The sequence below is a fragment of the Thamnophis sirtalis genome, unplaced genomic scaffold (genome assembly GCF_051295495.1).
Source record: "Thamnophis sirtalis isolate CommonGarterSnake01/CBP01778 unplaced genomic scaffold, rThaSir2_p1.2 scaffold_4, whole genome shotgun sequence".
NCBI classification, from domain to species: Eukaryota; Metazoa; Chordata; class Lepidosauria; order Squamata; family Natricidae; genus Thamnophis; species Thamnophis sirtalis.
The window spans coordinates 132,943,570-132,963,369 of record NW_028261384.1 but is presented as its reverse complement, the minus strand read 5'-3'; the positions used below and the strand labels follow the sequence as shown (position 1 = coordinate 132,963,369).

Here is a 19,800-nt window from a genome sequence, read left to right as displayed (position 1 = left end):
AACTAGGTGAAAGCCGTGGGAACTTTCAGAGTCGGCTTTCACCAGTTGTGCCAATATGATGTATCCAATAAACAGTTGAGGAATTTGCCTGCCTCAAAATTTTGCTTTGAATGGGTGCATTACTTAGAACTCCGATACTGGGATGATATAATAGCTGCCTTCCAATATTTGAGGGGCTGCCACAAAGAGAAGGGGGGTCAACTTGTTTTCCAAAGCAACAGTAGGCAAGACAAGAAAACGACGGATGGAAACTGATCAAGGAGAGAAGCAATCTAGAACTACTAACAGTGAGAGCAATTAACCAGTGGACAATCTTGCCTTCAGAAGTTGTGGGTGCAGGTTTTAAGAAGAGACTGGACTTGTCTGAAAGGGCATAGAGCCATGATGGCAAACCTATGGCATGCATGCCACAGGTGGCACGCCGGGACCTCTCGGTGGGTATGTGAGCTGTTGCCCCAGCTCACCTCCCCTGCACATGCCTCCCACCAGCCAGCAGGATTTTCGGATCTCTGCCATGCATGCACGGGGGAGGGGAGCTCATGTTCTAGCTCAAGGTTGACTCAGCCTTCCATCCTTCCGAGGTGGGTGAAATGAGGACCCAGACTGTGGGGGCGATATGCTGACTCTGTAAACCGCTTAGAGAGGGCTGAAAGCCCTATGAAACAGTATATAAGTCTAACTGCTATTGCTATTGCTATGTGTGCATTTGGGGGGGGGCAGGGAGCACAGTGGGGGCAGTACCCCCCCACACCCCATTTTGGTTCCCAGGAGGCTTCAGGGAGGGTGTGCTAGCCCAAAATTGGGCATGGGGGTTGCAGCACTTCCCCCCCCCCCCGTGAGGCCCATTTTTTGGTCCTAGGAGGCTGTAGTAAGGCCCAAAATTGGGTGTGGGGGGAGGGTCGCTGGGGGGGGGGGGCTCACACATGCATTGCATTATGGGTGTGGGAGCACAACATCAAAAAGGTTAGTTATCACCGGGATAGGCCCCAGGAGGTTGGACTAGAAGACCTCCAAGGTCCCTCAAAGTCTTGTTAATTCTGTTCTATTCTGTTCTGCCTCTCAAACATATTCAAACGACACATTTTTAGCCCAATCCAAGATATTGGATCCTTTTCACTGAGGGGAGAAAAATCCAAGTCATGGTAAAAGCAATTTGGAATAACCATGATAAAGCAGGAAGGGAAATTCAAAGGGAAAGGAACAAGAAGGAAGAAAATATGGAAATAAAGCAGTTCTTTTATAGAACCAAAGGAGGCCAGGAATCAGGGGTGGGGCTTCACAAATTTCAGCAACTGGTTCTCTGTCTGGTTGCTGGGTGGGCGTGGCCATGGTGGGCGTGGCCTGGTCAGCCTCTTGCACCACAGCGAGTGGGGGCTGTTTCCGCCTTCCCCAGGCTCCGGAGGCTTTCTTCGAGCCTCCGGGAGGGCAAAAACTGCTTTCCCAGGCTCTGGAGGCCATCTAGAGACTGGAAACAGGCCCATTTCCGGCCTTCCAGAACTTCTGGGAGGACCATTCCCCCCCTTCCCCAAGCTTCCATTCGGGCCCTGCCCTTACTTCGCATCCAAAATGGGCTGCGTGGAGACTCCTGGGAGGGGATGGGTGGGCATGGCCAGCCAGGGTTGGGATTTGAAGGTTCTCTAAACTGGCCATAACATTAGCTGCAGGTTCTCCCGAACCTGGGCGAACCCGTCGCACCCACCCCTGCCAAAAATCCAACAAAATAAATTGAAACGAGAAAATATTTTCTTGTGAAAGCTACAGCAGCACCCAAGTGAGTTTGGTTCCTTCAAACTCTGTTATTCTGGACATCTTAAAAGCTGCTAAAGTTGAGAAACACTAAATCTGAAGAATGGGGACATCATACCCAAAGCAGGGGGGGGGGGAAAAAACACACCCAGCTTTACAGAGACACAATTATTCCCCAAGTGTTTTTTAAGCAACCGTTTTATTGTAATAAACGTACAAAATTAGTACAAAGGGTAAAATCCAGAGGTGGCACTGCTGGGAAATCAATCAGATACGATCCAGACTGTCTCCTATGCCCAATATTAGAAATTGTTATTAACAGTGCTCCAGAAGCCAATCCATTTGCTTCTTTCTCTGAATAACCTCAGCTCCGTAAACTACAAACTTTTCTTCCATCCTATCTCCATTAAAACTTCATCTAGGCAGGGTACAGGTTCCAACCGACAAATTTAATAGGAACGCACAAGAGAAGCAAGCCAAGTTGAAAAAGAAGGCTTTACTTCTCCCCCAACTATAGTGTGACCTTGTCCATCTCGGCCAAGCCTCCATGTTGGCGTTCAGAATCCAAAACCCATACTTCCCAGCCATTAGGGATATCCAGTCCTGTTAGGAAAGAGCAGCTAGTTTGAGGAATGGGGTGGATTTCACAAGAGGTATGGGTGTCTTGTCTTCTAGGAAGCTTCCAGGGACCACAGATGATCAGATTCTGACTGGTTCCTTTCTTCTTCATCTGTCCCCAATTCATTTTTACATCGGTTGAACTGCGAGATGCAGCTTTTCCTAAAGCTGGAGTGTCCCACATGGATGATTTGGGCCAGAAGGCTCATGGTTTGGTAGTGGAATTCAAATACAGCAAATACCCTGTTTCCCTGAAAATAAGACCTCCCCGGATAATAAGCCCAATTGGGCTTTTGAGTGCATGCACTAAAATAAGCCCTCCCCTGAAAATATTGCAACACAGCAGCAGACACAAGGTGACCACGCACCACAAAAAATAATAAGACCTCCCCAAAAATAAGGCCAAGTGCTTATTTCGGGGGTCAAAAGAAAATAAGACGCTGTCTTATTTTCGGGGAAACATGGGTATAACTAGAACAAGAGTTTCAGATGAAGCCGTCAAGTCAAACTTCTCATCAACCAATTATCATGTTTTAATCTTTAAAATTCCCTGCTGAATCCTTATTCAGGTGCATCTTAGCCTTGACCTCATTCAGCTTCCATACCCAGATGGGATCAGCCAGATGTTCCTCACATTAAGATACTTTCAGAATCACGAATGCGCAAAAAAGATTGAGGGTCAATTTCAGGGCCTAAGTACGGGGCTAACACTCAAATACCTTCTATTTGGCGCAGGATCCTTAAATCAGGTTTGGATTCAGATTCTCCCCTGGCTTCGGAAGGACAAAAGCCCTGTTGTCACGGCTGATGATTTTGAGGTTCTAAAAGTGAGGATTTCCTTTTTAACTGCATCCCCATCTTTCAAACATGACCATCCCTTCTGGATTTCATAGTTTTCTGTTCCAAACCGTTGGCCACATTCACACTATAACACCAGTTTTTCCACATTATTACACACACTGTCCTGAAAAAATCTCTCCAATCAAGCCTGGATGTGATTCACACATCCAAGGAAATAGAACTTTATGGGAATGTGTGTTGTGGATAAGGAAAACATCTCATGAACTCAGGGGTGAGATGGAGCTCAGGATCTCCCAATTATTTTGGGAACGAGCTTGGCTCAAAATAGGTTCTTCCCCAAGTGCCAAACTGCCCTGAAGAACTGGAGAAACTCAAGACCAAAATGAATATTTGCAGTCTCCAACTACGTGCTCTGTGTTAAAAACCACTTAAATTCTACACAAGTTTGCACACTCCAAAGAGAATTGACACACATTGCCTGGCTACTTCTTGGATTTAGGTTGGGACCAAGATTTGGGACCAAGAATTTCAGGTTAGGGAATAAATAACATGCGAAATAGGTATGGCCACATCACACAGGAGAAAGAGGTCAGGTGTGGACATCATGGTAAAAAGACCTCAGTCTCCCTCACCGTTTCTCTGAAATATATCTGATTTGAGGGCATCTCTCCTCAAAATCACAGGACATCATTCTCCATTTCTAGCAATCACCCAGGGAAGGCTCTGAAGCACCTGGGGGTTTTCTGAGGACCACCAAAAAGGTTTAGTACAATTCCTGAAGCCCAAATATGGGAGGGAGCATACTGCTTCCCTTTTCTGTCTATCGGCTCACTCTGGGAGCCTATATATATATATATAAAGATCAATTCTGCAACTAACAGTTTATTCCCAAAGGCACCAAGTATCCAAGAGAAGGACTCTAGCATCATCTAGCAAGGTAGTCAGAGATTCAAAATAGCAAAATCCAATCATAGTTTGCCTTTGAAATACACAAAGGTCGGGAGCAACCACAGGTAGGATGAAGGAAAATGAGGAGGAGGAATAAAATTGGGTGTAGGTATTGTGGCCCGCCAGTGGCCAGCGAAGCTAGTGGCAGACTCAGACAGTGAGGAAATTGGGGAGGAACATGGGCCAGTCCTGGAGTCTGGGGAAGACTCTGATGAGGGCTCTGTGTCGGAGGCAGAGAGGGGGCCGTCCGACAGTTATCAATTGCCTTTGGAGTCAGAGATCAGTGGGGCAGAAGAACAGCTGGAGCCTGTTCTCGATGTGTGCATGTGCAGAGCTGCCAAGAGAAGGGAACAGTTAAGGAACAAGGGCCGACTCAGGAGTAAAGGCACAGGTGGGCAGTGAATGGCCCCTCCCATAGAGAATAAAGAGGAGCGAGAGGGGAGGGGAGTTTACAGGAGGCAATCAGTTCAATTCATTAGGCTGAAGATCAATTCCTGACTTCTTGCCAAGGAATTGCTGCTATAGGATGGCGTTTGGAAGATATTGGCCTGGCAGCTCTCCAAGCCTAATAAGGGTCTGTAGTTGTGAAATCTCTTGAAAGACCGTTGGCGGGGACTTTGCTGGATAGGAATTCCCTTTAGTCTAAATAAAAGAGGTTTTATCGGGACGAGGAGTCTTGGGAAGCCTAGGTCAGAACAGGATGAAGGAAAATGAGGAGGAGGAGGAATAAAATCTGGGGCGGGGACTGTAGTTGGAACCGATGTCACGAGGAACCAGCGTTGAATATGAAGAGGTGGTGCCAATCCAACAGAGACCAAAACATTAGCAGGAAAATAATAATAATAATAATAATAATACAATGGTTAGACTTGGATTAACCCAAAGCAGGCGATCTGCAACCTTTTAAGTAGAAAGACAATTCGAGGGGATGGGGAGAGAGGGAGGGTGTGCAGGCTGGACAGCAGAGATCCCCGGAGATCCATCCGCAAGTCAGATCCACAGGGATTTCCGTTTCGGCGCCCCGAGGGCACGGGGAAGTGGCGTGTGTGCCTTCTGCGTCTCCCCGCAGCTGAGCGATAAGGTGACGTGATAAGAGCTAATTTTTTTTTTCACTCTGGTTCGGGCGGGTCAATCCACAGAGTCGCAGATTTGTTCCACCGCGTTGTTGAAGGCCCGGGGTTGGTCAGCATAGACGTGGTGGGAGGCTCTGGGGATGGCCTAGAAGAAGAGGACAAGAAGAGGAACAGCCATCATGCTCAGCTGGGATTAGATGCACTTATCCTATGGCCCATCCCCGTCGCATTTGGATAGAAACACCAGAGGTGAAAATGTCCCAAAGGTGTATTTTTTTTTCCAGGACTATTCTTGTTTTTTCACTGAAGATGTTTTGCTTCTCATCAAAGAAGCTACTTCAGCTCCGACTGGATGGTGGGGATGGGAAGGATTTACATTCCTAGCTAGGAATATCAATCCTTCCATTCCCCACCATCCAGTCGGAGCTGAAGAAGCTTCTTGGATGAGGAATGAAACAAGAAAAACAAGGAAAATCCAGTTGAGAGAAAGGGAGGGAAAGAGAGTGAGAGGGAGGGAAGGAAAGGGAGAGAGGGAGGCAGAAGGAGAAAGAGGGAGGGAGAAAGCGGGAGAGGGTGAAAGAGGGAGGGAGAGGGAGAGATAGAGGGAGGGAGAGAGATGAAGGGAGGGGGGAGAGAGGGTAAAAGAGTGAGGAAGAGGAAGGGAAAGTGGGAGAGAGGGGGGGAGAGAGGGAGGGAGAGAGGGAGGGAGGGACAGAAAGAGGGAGGGAGGGACAGAGAGAGGGAGAGAGAGGAAGGGAAGGAGGGGGGGAGGGAGAAAGAGTAAGGGAGGAAAGGAGAGGGAGGGAGAAAGATAGGGAGGGAGAGAAGTAGAAAGGGAAAGAGAGAGGGAAGGTGAGTAAGTGAGGGTGAAAGATAGTGGGAGGGAGAAAAAAGGGAGAGAGGGGGAAGGAAAGAGGAAGAGAGAGAGGGAGAGAGAGAGGGTGAAAAAGTGAGGGAGAGAGTGAGGGAGAGAGATAGGGAGGGAGGGACAGAGAGAGCGAGAGAGAGGAAGGGAGGGGGAGAGAGGGAGAAAGAGTAAGGGAGGAAAGGAGAGGGAGGGAGAGAAATAGGGAGGAAGGGACAGAGAGAGGGAGGGAGGAACAGAGAGAGGGAGGGACAGAGAGAGGGGGAGAGAGGAAGGGAGAGAGGGGGAGAGAGGGAGAAAGAGTGAGGGAAGAAAGGAGAGGGAGAGGGAGGGAAAGAGGGAGGGAAAGAGGGAAAGGGGGAAGGAAAGAGGGAGAGGGGGGAGGGAAAGAGAGAGAGAGAGAAAGAGGGAGAGAAGCAGAAAGGGAAGGAGGGTGAGAGAGGGAGAAAGGTAGGGGGAGGGAGAAAAAGAGGGAGAGAGGGGGAAGGAAAGAGGGAGAGAGGGAGAGAGAGGAAGAAGGTGAAAGAGTGAGGGAGAGAGATAGGGAGGGAGGGGCAGCGAGAAGGAGGGGGACAGAGAGAGGGAGAGAGGGAGAGAGAGGGAGGGAATGAATTTTATGCCTGACGTCCCTATTTGCAGAAGCCCCATTCGCTGGGCCAAGGCCTTACCATGTCCTTAACGTAGCATCCCGGCCGTAGGTACCTGACCTTCTCCCCAGTGCTGGTATCGATCCAGGAGTTGGCTCCGTAGATCAGGGTGATGGGCAAGTCACGCCGGATCATGTGGATGCGCTGCAACATGGGACGGCGGGCCCATCCCAGGGATTCGGTCATGGCCTTGAACGCGGCCTCCCCACTGATGCAGAACAAGAAGAGAGGACAATATGTCTGAGAGTCTCAAGTCATCCCAGTCATGGTTGTTTCGTTTCGTTTTCGTTTTATTCGTTTCGTTTTATTGAGCTTGTATGCCGCCCACTCCCGAAGGACTCCGGGTGGCTTACAATAAAACAAGGGAAGGGGATAATACACAAGACAACATATTAAAATATACAACAGTCACAATTTCCGAGGGGCTGGATATTTCGAAAGCCCCCCGGCCTGCTGGAGCAGCCAGGACTTAACGGCTTTGCGGAAGGCCGGGAGGGTAGTGAGGGTCCGGATCTCCACGGGGAGATCGTTCCAGAGGGCTGGAGCTGCAACAGAGAAGGCTCTTCCCCGGGGGAGTCGCCAGCCGACACTGGCTGGCAGATGGGATCCGGAGAAGGCCTAACCTGTGTGATCTAATCGGTCTATGGGAGGTAATAGGGGAGGTTGTCCCAAAGGATGCTTTTTTTTTTTCAAGAGACAACTGGGCTTCCCGGTTTTGCTCGGAAGACGTTTTGCTTCTTGTCCAAGAAGCTTCTTCAACTCTTCCAAGAAAAGCCAGGAAGTCCAGTTGCCCCTTGAAAAAGCACCTTTGGGACAAGGGAAAACATAACGACACAATTTTGTCTCCCGCAGTGGTGGCTGCTCTATTCAATGGAGATTCTGAAGAAAAGATTGGACAACCCTTGGTCTGGAATCATATAAAGACTGGAGGGATGGACCGGCAGACTTCCAAGGTCTCCTCTAGCTCTGTGACTCTATGATGATTAATGGAACTGGGGATGTCTAATTTCATGAAAAGAAGGACTAGGGGAGACATGATAGCAGTCTTCCAATATCTCAGGGGCTGCCACAAAGAAGAGGGAGTCAAACTATTCTCCAAGGGACCTGAGGGTAGAACAAGAAGCAATGGGTGGAAACTAATCAAGGAGAGAAGCAACTTAGAACGGAGGAGAAATTTCCTGACAGTGAGAACAATTAATCAGTGGAACAAAAGTTGCCTCCGGAAGTTGTGAACGCCCCAACACTGGAAGTTTTTAAGAAGATGTTGGATAGCCATTTGTCTGGAACGGTGTAGGGTTTCCTGCCCAAGCAGGGGGTTGGACTAGAAGACCTCCAAGATCCCTTCCAACTCTGCTATTGTATTGTAATACTAACTTGCCTGGCCTCCACTTAGTACAGTGATGGCAAACCTTTTTTTCACCCGTGGCAAAAGTGCGCATGCACATGCTCATACCCATAATCCAATGCCCCCCCCCCCCGTAGGCCCCATCCCTGTGCATGCGCGCATGGCTCCCATTTTGGTGCTAGCAGGCCTCCCTGAAGCCTCCTGGGACCAAAAATTGGGTACAGAGGGTGCCACGCCCCGATCCCCCCCACACATGCATGCGCAACCCCCCTGCGCATGCACGCACCTCTCCCAGCAGAGATCCGAAAATCAGCTGGCCGGTGGGAGCCACGCGCATGCGCAGTACAACTGACCTGGGTTGTGCCATAGATTTGCCACCACGGACTTAGTATAATTGGGAAGTCTGAAATAATTTCCATTGCATCCAAACTCCACTCTGTTTAAAGTTTAAAGAATACTACTTTCCCTGCATTTCTTACAGTGGTGAAATCTATTTTTTTCCCTACTGGTTTTGTGGGTGTGGCTCATTGGGGTGTGTGTCATGTGACCGAGTGGGCTTTGCTATGTAGTCATGTGACTGGGAGGAGGGGCGTCAAAAGACAGAAACTCACTTTAACAATGTCCTGCTGGAGCACGGGGTTGGACTAGATGACCTCCAGGTCCCTTCCAGCCCTGGACTGCTGTGCTCTTTCAAGGCATCCTCTGAAGCTGTGTCTAGTGCCAGGTTTGTGGTCCTCGCCTATTTATGACTCTGATGAGGTCCACACAAGTCATTTACCCTTTCAAAAGAGGTGTCTATAAAGAGTTGGTCATTAGAGGGTGTTTCTCTCTCTCTTGTTGTGTATCTCGTTTCTCTCCTTGTGTCCGTAGCTGAGTGGCAAGGGCTGTATCTCCCATGTATATGTCTGTATATATGTATATATAAACTTCCAGTCCTGGATTGCTGTGCTCTTTCAAGGTAGCTGTGTCTAGTGCCAGGTTTGTGGTCTTTCCTCCCTCCCCCTTTTCCCTTTCCCTCCCTCCCTTCCTCCTTTCCTCCCTTCCTTCCTTCTTTTTTCTTTCTTTCTTTTCTTTCTCTTTCTCTCTTTCCTTCCTTTTCTTCTTTTCTTCTTTCTTTCTTTTTTTCTTTCTTTTTCTTTCTTTCTTACTTCCTTCCTCCTTCCTTCCCTCCCTCCTTTCCTTTCCTTCCTTCTTTTTCTTTCTTTTCTTTCTCTTTCTCTCTCCTTCCTTTTCTTCTTTCTTCTTCCTTCCTTCCTCCTTCCTTCCTTCTTCCTTCCTTCTTCCTTCCCTCCTTTCCTTCCTTCTTTTTCTTTCTTTCTTTCCTCTTTCTCCCTCCTGCCTTTTCTTCTTCCTTTTTCCTTCCTTCCTCCTTCCTTCCCTCCTTTCCTTTCCTTCCTTCTTTTTCTTCTTTCTTTCTTTCTTTCTTTCTTTCTTACTGTTTCTTTCTTTTCTTTCTCTTTCTCTCCTTCCTTTTCTTCTTCCTTCCTTCATTCCTTCCTCCTTCCTTCCCTCCCTCCCTCCTTTCCTTCCTTCTCTTTCTTTCTTTCTTTCTTTCTTTCTTTCTTTTCTTTCTCTTTCTCCCTCTCCTTTCCTTTCCTTTCCTTTCCTTTCTTTTGCAGCAAACCCCCCTCCCCTGTTTTTGGCCTAACAGGCCTCAGGGAAGCCTCCTGTGAACAAAAACGGACCCCAAATGCTAAAAAAAGTTTTTTTTTTTTTTAAAAAAAGTTCTTACTATCGTGCAGTGGAAGCTTTGTTAAGCATTTTTTTTTTTTACTACCGGTTCAGGCAAACTAGCCCAAGAATTTCACCCCTGGTTTCTTATATATAGTCCTCAAGTTATGACCATAATGGAATCTGCCCATTGTGCTCATCAGCCATAACGGACGTAAAACAAGTCCATCATGTCACCAATGTGGTTTTATGTCTCTCTGTCTCTCTCTCTCTTTTTGTGGTGGTTCTTAAACTTGTGGAGCGAACCAACCATTTTCCTCGGTTTTGCAGAAAATGAGAAGTGTGGTTTTGCAGAAAATGAGAAGCGATGGGTTTGGGCAAAACCATCATAAAATGAAGTCACGCATGACCGCAGGACACTGCAAATGGCCACCAGCACATTTGTTGTGTTGCCAATGTGCCCAATGTGGCTTTGGTGACCCTGGGGAGGTGGGGGGAAACCTACAGAACTTCAAATCCATATTGTAATTTTAAGTGGCCGGTCGTAAGTCAACTTACAACAGTTCATTTAGTCACTGTTCAAAGTTACAACCCACTCAAAAAAGTGACCTGTGACCATTTTTCACACTTACGACAGTTGCACAGTCACGTGATCAAAATTCGGATGCTTGACAACTGACCCTCATTTACGACGGTTGCATGCAAATCCCTTTTGCGACCATCTGACAAGCCGTCAATGGGGAATCACTTCACAACCCTGTGACTCACTTAAGAAACGCAACGGTTCCCTTAACAACCCTGGCAAGAAAAGTCGTAAAATGCGGCAAACTAACTTAACAAATGTTTCACTTAACAACATACATTTTGGGCCCCATTGTGGTCATTGCTTGGTTACCTGTACTAATGTTTCACTGGCTTATCACCATCCTCAACGCAGTGGTGGGTTTCCTAACCAGTTGACTACCGGTTCGCTGAGAGGGCGTTTTGCGCATGCACACTGCTCTCTTCGCTCGCTCGCCCGCAGCTGCGCATGCGCAGTTAACTGAAAACGGTTCTGTACATGCGCAGGAACATGCCGCCGATGGGAGAAGAGACCAGGGCACTGGTTCAGGGGCATGGCAGACCTGGGTCGCTGATGGTTCCAGCGCCCCAGGCCGCCATACCACTACTGGTTTGGCCAAACCGGTCCGTACTGGTAGAAACCCCACCACTGCTTCACAACTATTAGACTGGGATCTGTCTCGTCCTCTGTTGCCACCACTCAAACAGGATGCTTCTTACTGGGGCCACAGCTAACCAGGTGGACACATGGATGGATGGACAGCTTCCTCACCTCGGCGTCTGGGCATTGCAGTGGTAGATGTATTCAGAGATGGTATCGTCGTCAAAAAAATTGGCAAACTTCTGCTTAAAATCTGGACGGAACCGCTGGACCAGCCCAGGACCTAGAGAACCAAAAAATGGATACTCTAAACACATCTGCCACAAAGAAGAGGGGGGTCAAGTTATTCTTTGGATAATTTTGGAGAAGTTTGGAAAAAGTTCAAAGAAGAGCAACTAAGAGGATCAAAGGCCTGGAGAATACCACGTATCAAGGAAGAGGGAAGTATGCAGTGGACTACCCCAAGGCTCTGTTTTAGGCCCAGTACTCTTCAACATCTTCATCAATGATTTGGGTGAGGGAATAAATAAATGGGGAACTCATCAAATGTGCAGATGACTTTCCTGAAGCCTGGGGAGGGTGAAAATTGGGCCCAATGGGCCTACTCTACTCTACTCTATTATCCATTCCATTCCATATTTTCTATTCTATTCTACTCTACTCAATTATCCATTCCATTCCATATTTTCTATTCTATTCTATTCTACTCTATTATCCATTCCATATTTTCTATTCTATTCTATTCTATTCTATTCTATTCTATTCTATTCTACTATATTCTACACTTCTCTACTCTTATCCATTCCATTCCATATTTTCTATTCTATTCTATTCTATTCTATTCTATTCTATTCTATTCTACTATATTCTACACTACTCTACTCTTATCCATTCCATTCCATATTTTCTATTCTATTCTATTCTATTCTATTCTATTCTATTCTATTCTACTCTACTATATTCTACACTTCTCTACTCTTATCCATTCCATTCCATATTTTCTATTCTATTCTATTCTACTATATTCTACACTACTCTACTCTTATCCATTCCATTCCATATTTTCTATTCTATTCTATTCTATTCTATTCTACTCTATTCCATTCCATTCTAATTCTATTCTACTCTACTATCCATTCCATTCCATATTTTCTATTCTATTCTATTCTACTCTATTCTACTCTATTCCATTCCATTCTAATTCTATTCTATTCTACTCTACTATCCATTCCATTCCATATTTTCTATTCTATTCTATTCTATTCTATTCTATTCTATTCTATTCTATTCTATTCTATTCTATTCTATACTACTCTATTATCCATTTCATTCCATATTTTCTATTGTATTCTAGTTTATTCTATTCCATTCTATTCTACTCTATTCTACTCTATATACTCTACTCTATTCCCTTTCTTATTCTATTCTTATTCTCCCCAGGCTTTGGAGGCTTTCCTGAAGCCTGGGGGAGGTGAAAATTGGGCCCAATGGGCCAACCGGAAGTTCTACTCTACACTCTACTCTGCTCTGCTCTGCTCTGCTCTACTCTCCATTCCATTCCATATTTTCTATTCTATTCCATTCCATTCTATTCTACTCTATTCTACTCTATATATTCTACTGTATTCCCTTTCTTATTCTATAGTTCAGAAAGACCACTCCAAACTCTTGCGACCTTTGATTCAAAACCTTCCAGCCAACTTCACTCACCCCAAGGTCCTGCAACTCGAAGGACGGCCAGAGGGTTGGACCGTCCCAACACGGTAGCTACAGCCTTGACCCAAGTTGGAGCAGTTCGGGCCTGATCTGGATCAGATGGTCGTGTGGGGAAACCCCAAGGATCCACCAGGATTAGATGTTTCACCCTGGGACAAGAGGGGACAAGATACATATCACATGCGTTCCAGCGGAATACGGCCAACATCAATACAGTAACCGGCATAGGAGGAAAAAGTGTTTCCTCAACCCTATTGCTATAGAATCAAACTCTTCCGTTCTCTGAAGAGTTTGGTTCTAGTTTGAACAACGGATCATCGTAAGAACAACTTCTTTCACTTTGAAAAGCTACAACTGGAACCTGCTGCTTTCCTCTTCCCTCCTCACATTTTTTCTTTTCTGTTGCTTCTTTTAGATTTTTTTTTAAAAAAATATACATAAGTATTACCATATTTTTTGGAGTATAAGACGCACCAAGGTTTTGAAGAGGCAAATTAAAAAAAGGTTTTGCACTCTGCACATCTCCCAAAAATGGCCCGTTTTTCATGATAACAGGCCCATTTTTTAATCAAAAAAGGGCATGAATAGCCTTTAGGAGGCTTGTAGAGTGCTTCTGGGGCTGCTCCCCCTCCCAAATGAGCAAAAAATCAAACAAAGGGCATGAATAGCCTTTAGGAGGCTTGTAGAGTGCTTCTGGGGCTGCTCCCCCCCCAAATGAGCAAAAAATCAAACAAAGGGCATGCATAGCCTTTAGGAGGCTTATAGAGTGCTCCTGGGGGCTGGGGGGGGGTGCAAAAACAAGGAAAAATGGCCCGTTTTTCACTTATTTTTGCCCTCCCCAGCCCACAGGAGCACTCTGAAAGCCTCCTAAAGGCTATGCAGTGCCATTTTTGCAAAGGGGGCACGGTTTCTGGAGGCCAAAAATGCTGTATTCGGTGTATAAGATGCACCCAGGTTTTCACCCTTTTTTTTGAGAGAAAAAGGTGTGTTTTATACTCTGAAAAATACAGTATGTCAAGCCTGCAATTATATTCCTGTTAGGATTTTTGGCCTGCCACACTTTCTCTTATTTCATTATGCTGTTTCATTAGTATAGTCGATGGGAGGGGGGAATAGACAGGAATCCTTTGTCTCCATACTTTGACACTTGACCGGAAGCAGCTGGGTGTGGATGCCAGCGTGGAAGAAGAAGATTGGACCATGTGATGGATTGTGGGTGTGGGGACAAGATCATGAACTTTTAAGTGGGTAGAATTCTGATGTCATTTCCAGTATTGGAATTTCATAGCACAATGCCAAGATGTCTGATTTATTAAATTGGAATTTTAAGGATCATTTTGCCTTTGACTCTGATTTAATTCTACATGATACTTGGAACGCTAACACAGTAAGTATTAAATACATGAACAGTGTGGCATCTGGGGTATCATTGGTTTTGCTACATCATAGTAGTGGTAATTTTGATAATATTAGTTATATTAATAATACAGGATATTATAATTATGTGGAATGTGGTGGCTCAGTGGCTAAGACGCCGAGCTTGTCGATCAGAAAAGTTGGCAGTTCGGCAGTTTGAATCCCTAGCGCCACATAACTTGAGTGAGCTCTCATTACTTGCCCCAGCTTCAGCTTGTCAAACATATCCAACGCACCTTCCTCCTCCTATTTTCCCCACAACAATGATCCTGTGAGGTGGGTTGGGTTGACAGAGAGTCTGACTGACTGCACCAAAGTCACTCAGCTGGCTTCCATGCTAAGGCGGGACTAGAACTGTCTCCAGGAGATTGGCCCAAAGTCACTCAGCTGGCTTCCATGCTAAGGCAGGACTAGAACTCACTGTCTTCAGGTGATTGGCCCAAAGTCACTCAGCTGGCTTTCATGCATAAGGCGGGACTAGAACTCACTGTCTCCTAGGTATTGCCCCAAAATCACTCAGCTGGCTTTCATGCCTAAGGCAGGACTAGTCTTCTCACCTAGGCTTCCCCCCCAGCACAAAGCTTAGTCCTCGTCCCAATAAACCCTTTTGATTTAATTTATAGTGAATTCCTCTCCAGCAAAGTCTTTCCTCTCCCACAGTCTTTCAAGATAGTTCACAATTACTGACTTTTATCAGGCTTGGAGAGTGGCCAGGCCAATATCTTTCAGTCTCCGCAATACTTGGCAAGAATGCAGGAATGAACTAATTGTCTCCTGCAAACTCCACTCCCCTTTCACTCCTCTTTTATTCCCTATGGGAGGGGCCATTCACCGTCCACCTGTGGCCTTACTCCCAAGTCGACCCTTGTTCCTTACCTGTTCCCTTCATCTGGCAAATCTGTGCATGCACACAGTGGGAACAGGCTCCAGCTGTTCATCTGCCTCATTGATGTCTGATTCCAAAGGCTGCTGATAACTGTCAGATGGCCCTGTCTCCATCTCTGCCTCCAACAAAGAGCCCTCATCACAGCCTTCCCCAGACTCCAGGACTGGCTCATCTTCCTCCCCAACCTCCTCACTGTCCGAATCTGCTGCCAGCTCCACTGGCGGGTCACAACAACTAGAACTCACTGCCTCCTGGGGATTGGCTCAAAGTTATTCAGTTGGCTTTCATGCCTAAGGAGGGGGTTAGAAGTCACTGCCGCCTGGAGATTGGCTGAAAGTCCCCCAGCTGGCTTTCATGGCTAAGATGGGACTTGAACTGCTTTCTGCTGGTGCCTTAACCCCTAGAACAGTGATGGCAAACCTTTTTGGCACCAAGTGCGCAAACTGAAACGTGTGTGCATGTGTGCCTACTGAAGAGCTGGAAACCTGAAAACCAGCTGGTTGGTGAGGACATGCTTGGGGTTTTTTGCCAGTTTTTTTGCTGTTTTCAAGCCATTTTTGGGGGTCTGTTTTTCAGGCAGTTTTTCAGCCATTTGGGGCAGCTTTCCCGACTGTTTTCAGCTGTTTTGCGGGCCCAAAAAAACAGCCTGAAAATAGCCCGAAAAAAGGCTGAAAACCAGCCTGCAAAATGGCTGTTTTTGGAGCCGTTTTCAGGCCGTGCAAACCAGCTGGCCAGCGCGCATGAAGAGCCACTGGCAATGGCACATGCCCACACAGAGAACTCTGCATGCACACAGGCCCCAGGTTCGCCATCCCAGCTCTAGACCAAACTGGCACTTTAAGGAGCAAAACAGGCTCACGTTGTCAGGCCTGCAATTATATTCCTTTTAGAATTTTGGCCTGCCACACTTTCTCTTATTTCAATATGCTGTTTCATTAGTATAGTCAATGGGAGGGGGGAATAGACAGGAGTAGGATTGTGGAATGTATTGTTTCCATTCTTTACTAGAAGCCAAGGTCATCTTTTGTCTCCATACTTTTACACCTGACCGGAAGCAGCTGGGTGTGGATGCCAGCGTGGAAGAAGAAGATTGGACCATGTGATGGATTGTGGGTGTGGGGACAAGATCATGGATTTTTAACTAGGTGGAATTCTGATGTCATTTCCAGAATTGGGATTAACACAGATGTGCTAAGATGTCTGCTTTATTAAACTGGAACTTTCAGGATCATTTTGCCTTGGACTATGATTTAATTCTACATGATACTTGGAACACTGACACTGGCACTTTAAGAAGCAAAACAGGCTCACGTTTTGGATCCGCTCAACCTGAGATGCCAAAAGGGATCTTAGCAAACCACATGCACTTGTGCGTGCAGACACACACACACAAAAGCTGCACGCTGTTCATCTTGACTTAGAAACAGCTCTTGGAGCCCCAGACAGCTCACTAGAAAAGCCCAAGGGGGAAAATGATTGAACCTACAGGAATGTGTTTACCTGGGAACCAGGTAGATGAGCTTACCTCTCCGGGTACTGCAAGCTGTAGGAGGCCGCCAGGAACCCGCCCAAGCTGTGACCCAGCAAGATCATGTTGGGGATGCCCATCTCCTCACGCCAGGCCTCGATAGAGCTCACAAAGGCTTCCTCGGCCCCTTGGGCGTCATTGGGGAACGGGGGCCGAGAGCTCCGTCCGAAGCCCAGGAGGTCAAAGGCATGGAGGGGACGGCGCTGGCTTAGCGAGTCCAGGTTGAGAATCCAGAGCCCGATGCCGCCCCCAAAGCCGTGCACCATCACCAAAGGGGTACGTCCCTTGCCCCATTGTGGAGACAGCGAGATAGTCCAGATCTTGGCCTGGTTCGGGAGAGGCACGTAGCGGGCCACAAATCGGTTCTGGAGGCCTGGGGAAAACGAAGAAGCAGCAAGAGTTTCAGCACACAGGGCCAAACCACCTTGAAATCCAGCGGTTCCAGCTGCTGGGAAACCCCGAGGAATGGGAACTACCCAGTAGAGAACGAGATTCAGGATTAGGGGTGACATACTAGAATGCCGGTGGTCCTCAACACACGGCCATCATTGAGCCCAAAATTTCTATTACTAAGCGAGACGGTTGCTACGAGAGTTTCACCCCATTTTACGACCTTTTGGGTGGCGTAGTGATTAGAGTGCTTTACTGCAGGCTACTTCTGCCGACTGCCGGCTGCCTGAAATTTGGCATCTCGAATCTCACCAGGCTCAAGATCGACTCAGCCTTCCATCCTTCTGAAGTTTGTAAAATGAGGAAACAGATTGTTGGGGGCAATATGGGGGGAGTAGGCGTGGCTGGGGTGGGCATGGCTGGGGTGGGCGTGGCCAGCTTGACGTCACTTGTGTCAGGGGCACCTGTGGTAGCCAAGTGCTAAGGCAGGACTTCCCACAGACTCTCCCTTGTTCTCATTATAATCTCCTTCCTTCCTTCCTTCCTTCCTTCCTTCCTTCCTTCCTTCCTTCCTTCCTTCCTTTTCTTCTTTTTCCTTCCCTCTTCATTCTCCTTTCTTCTTCCTTTCTCTTTCCTTATTTTTCCTTCCTTGTTCTCTTCCCATCTTTCCTTCTTCTTGTTTCTCTTTCCTCCTTCCCTTTCTCCTTTCCTGTCCTCCTTCCATGCTCAAATGAAAAAAGGGGAAACATTTCTACTTTTCTTTTGGTTTTAGTTTTGCTAACCCACTGCCAGTGAAAATGAGCTTGGGGGGCATTCATGTACCCGCCCGGGGGCCCATTTTTGGCTGGAATGGTCTCCTGCAACCTTCTGCAAGCAAAAACGGAGCTCGGAGGAGGGGGGGGGTGCTCTGTTTTCACTGGCAGAGGTACCGTGTGGTGGAACTTTGCCGTTTACAGGGCAGCCCCATGGCCAAGATCTAAGCACCCTGCAGGCTGGATTCGGCCCTGGGGCGTTGAGTTATACACCCCAGACTTAGACTTATATACTACTTCATAGTGCTTTTCGTTGTATTTAACCAATTTCGTTGTGTTTAGGTACAATGACAATAAAGATTATACATACTTTGCAGCCCTTTCTAATTGGTTTACAGAATCAGCATATTCCCCCCAACCATCTGGGTCCTCATTTTACCAATCTCGGAAGGATAGAAGGCCGAGTCCCTCAGAATTGAACTCCTAGAATAAAGAGTGAGTTAGTCCTGCAGGTTCCACCACAAAACCGCGGTAGACTAAAGCGCGCTCGACGAAAGCGCGTACGTGACGTCATCACAGCGCGACGAAAACATCGCGCTGTGAGCGGTAAATTTAAAATTAAAGCGAAAACCTTGCCCTAACCCCCCCAAGCCTAACCTTAAACCTAACCCTAAACCTAACCCTTAACCTAACCCTTAACCTAACGCTAACCCTTAACCTAACGCTAAACCTAACCCTAACGCTTAACGTAACCCTAAACCTAACCCTAACCCTTAACCTAACCCTAACCCTAACCCTAACCCTTACCTTTATGTGAATCAACTTGCTTTAATTTAATTTTAATTTTAATTTAATTTATTTTAAAAAAATTTCGTCGCGCTTCTGATGACGTCGAGCGCGCTTTAGTGGACCGCGGTTTTGACAGGTCACGGTCCTGCAAAGCACAGCACCTGTTGTGGCCCGCTAGTGGCCAGCAGAGCTGGCAGCAGATTCGGACAATGAGGAGGTTGGGGAGGAACATGGACCAGTCCTGGAGTCTGGGGAAGGCTCTGATGAGGGCTCTGTGTCGGAGCTGCCTTATGAGCTGCCTTCAGAGGCAGACATCAGTGAGGCAGACAAAACAGCTGGAGCCTGTTTCCAGTGTGCGCATAATGAAAAGAACAGCTAAAGAACAGGGGTCGACTTGGGAGTAAGGCCACAGGTGGACGATGAATGGCCCCTCCCAGAGGAGATAAAAGAGGAGCGAAAGGGGAGTGGAGTTTGCAGGAGACCGTTCGTTCGCTTAATTGGTTGGTGATTCTCTGAGACTCCTTGCCAGGTTTTGCAGATATCAGCCTGGCAGCTCTCCAAGCCAGATAAGGTCTGTGACTATAAATCCTTCCTTGAAAGACTTTGCTGGATGTGAAGGAACAGAATTCACAATGAATTAATAAAATGGGTTTTTGTCGGGACAAGGAGTTTGCTCTTGGGAAGCCTATGTCAGAACGCCCATCACCACCACGGCTCTCCTTGGTGACTTTTGACAAGGGATGGGACCCACCCACCCAAAATGAGCAGACAAATCGTTCTTACACTGCAGGATCCGAGATTCCACATTCTTGAGGTGGGACATAGATGTGGGCCGCCAGGCTGGCAACCAACCACCTAGCCAGCCTTGGGACCTGTAGGAAGGAGACCACGAGGAGAGCCCGGTTAGAACTATCGAGCAAAGATGGGGAAAGGACATGAGACAGTCAAATGGTCATTGATCCAAACAGCAAAAGTGGGCTCTTTTCAACAACCTGCTCTCACAACATTGTGATACCCAAAAGTTGAAGTCCCCCAACTCCACCCCCCAAGGCTAGGAAGACTTGAATGAGAATAATTACAATTAAATGAAGAGGCTAAATGAATCTTCCCAACTTGAAGCATCCTTCAAATGCTTGCAATTCCAACTTCATTATTACATGATTGCACACACACACACACACACACACACACACACATGAGATACATTTTGATGATATACATCAATTTACTATATTACTCTCAAGGTTAATTTTGGTTGGTTTATTTTATTCTTTTCATTTTCTTTGGGCTATATAACTTCATCAAGTATTAATCTATCTATTGGGGGGGTGTATGTTATTGCCTTCCTGTATCATTTCTGTATTTTCTCTTTTTTAAATTTAAAATTTGTTTGTGTGTGTGTTTGTGTGTGTGTGTGTGTCTGTGTGTGTGTGTGTGTGTGTGTGTC

The 19,800-nt window shown here is 46.9% G+C and overlaps 1 protein-coding gene across 3 annotated transcripts in view; it reads right to left on the bottom strand.

The window, feature by feature from the left end:
* Nucleotides 1–1,926: 1,926 nt before the first annotated feature.
* Nucleotides 1,927–19,800, bottom strand: part of ABHD4 (abhydrolase domain containing 4, N-acyl phospholipase B) — a 28,954-nt gene continuing 11,080 nt past the window's right edge. For all 3 annotated transcript variants that reach the window (XM_087714202.1, XM_087714201.1, XM_087714200.1), the window contains 6 exons: nt 19,137–19,225; nt 16,420–16,795; nt 12,587–12,741; nt 11,048–11,159; nt 6,720–6,906; nt 1,927–5,331 (listed from right to left, as the gene is read on the bottom strand). In XM_087714202.1, coding sequence (XP_087570328.1) covers nt 5,242–5,331; nt 6,720–6,906; nt 11,048–11,159; nt 12,587–12,741; nt 16,420–16,795; nt 19,137–19,176 — 960 coding nt within the window. In that variant the 5' untranslated portion in view covers nt 19,177–19,225 and the 3' untranslated portion in view covers nt 1,927–5,241. The remainder of the gene's footprint in view (nt 5,332–6,719; nt 6,907–11,047; nt 11,160–12,586; nt 12,742–16,419; nt 16,796–19,136; nt 19,226–19,800) is intronic.